Source organism: Frankliniella occidentalis, unplaced genomic scaffold, assembly GCF_000697945.3.
Source record: "Frankliniella occidentalis isolate FOCC.00 unplaced genomic scaffold, Focc_3.1 Scaffold5692, whole genome shotgun sequence".
Taxonomy (NCBI): Eukaryota; Metazoa; Arthropoda; class Insecta; order Thysanoptera; family Thripidae; genus Frankliniella; species Frankliniella occidentalis.
In genome coordinates, this window is record NW_026272729.1 from 1 (window position 1) to 1,643 (window position 1,643).

The 1,643-nt window shown below is 54.8% G+C and overlaps 1 protein-coding gene across 1 annotated transcript; it reads left to right on the forward strand.

Moving 5' to 3' along the window:
• Positions 1–227: 227 nt before the first annotated feature.
• On the forward strand, positions 228–1,369 carry LOC113215448 (tribbles homolog 2-like; the record flags this gene model as incomplete). The annotated part of the gene is made up of 2 exons (XM_052277087.1): positions 228–472; positions 794–1,369. Coding segments are annotated over 2 exons (531 nt in total), but the record flags the coding sequence as incomplete, so codon positions are not given.
• Positions 1,370–1,643: the final 274 nt, after the last annotated feature.

Genomic DNA, 1,643 nt, shown 5'->3' on the forward strand with positions numbered 1-1,643 from the left:
GGGGGGGGCTGAGCTCGGGTCGGCGGCCCGCTTTGCTTTTTCAAGGGCAGGTGGGTCGGGGAGGGAGTGCTTATTGACACACTCACACACAGAGAGTCAAGCCTGATGATGCAAGGCCCTCCCTAAGGCCGCCCTAAAAGTGTCATGTCGCCACCTCTCTCGATCAGTTTTGCTGATTCGGCTCGGTCCCGTCTCGAACACGAGTGTTTGTATTTCTCTCCGCCTAGCCGATATATATCTTTGCAATAACGCGGCGTGTTGTTCTCTGCCTCTCTCCCAGGACGTCCCTGAAGCTGGAGTCGCTGGAGGACGCCGTGGTGCTCGACTCGCCGGATGACGACCTGCTGCAGGACAAGCGCGGCTGCCCGGCCTACGTCAGTCCGGAGATCCTCCGCAGCCACGCGCAGTACTCGGGGCGCGCGGCCGACATGTGGAGCCTGGGCGTCATCCTGTACACCACGCTCGTGGGGAGGTGAGTGTCGCGCAGCGGGCGCAGCTTCGCCTCCTTTTTCGGTAGACTCTCTAAATCCAGGGCGACAAAGTCACCTAGCCCCTAAAACTAGGCGACTTGTGTCGACTACCTGCTGGACACCGTTTAGTCTCCCGGGTAATTGTATAGGCCGAATTGTGGGAGTGACTACGGGCTGATTCAATGCAATTACTCGGAAGACCAGGAGGTGGCCAGCACGTAGTCGACACAAGTCGCCTTGTTTTGGGGGCTACCTAGCTGGACACCTTGAATTCACAGTCCCTGTGGCCTACCCAGCCTAACCCCGGCCTGTCCTGCCCGCAGGTACCCGTTCAACGACACGGGCCACGCGTCGCTGTTCGCCAAGATCAGCCGGGGCCACTTCGTGATGCCCGAGTGGCTGAGCCCGCGGGCGCGCTGCCTCATCCGCTCGCTGCTGCGGCGGGACCCCTCCGAGCGGCTCACGGCCGAGGACGTGCTGCGGCACCCCTGGCTCCAGGACCGCAACGGCCAGGACGACCTCCTCGCCGGCGACGGCCACCACCGCCACCACCACGGCCTCGGAGGCAGCGACTCCTCCGGCGACCAGCTCGTCCCGGACGTCATGTAGGCCGAGGCCAGGCTCCCGCCGCATCCAGCTTACGCCGCCGCCTCGTCGAAAAGCGTTTGGACAAATTGTGTTGAACACCCTGGAGGGAAGTCCATCCTGTATCCGTAAATTATCTTACGATCAGAAGAGGGAAGAGTATTTATTATCAAAAGCCAACAATTGCCATACACGCGACGTAGGTATTGATTAAATTGTGTTCAGTCAAGTACACCACGTTGTGTCGTTGCAGTCGACGTGTCCACTGTGTGTGTTGTCAGTACCCACGTTCCGTTGTCTTCAATGACAAGTAAGAGAGAGAGAGAGAGATAGGAATGCTATCATTTGAAAATATTTAGTATTTTATGATAACATAGACAGGCGAGTTTGGCCATATCTTTCTTCGTGCTTTTGACAGACTTTTGAAAAAGTACAGCAGTTAGAACAATCTAGGTGCTTTATCTTAATTTCTGCAATTAAGATGTACTGATGGTTTTCATGTTGTTGTATTGGCATAAATTTTTGCATATTGTAACAAAATTTTTGTAAATGCTGTAGTCTTTTTTTCTTTTTTTTAATAGTAAAAAT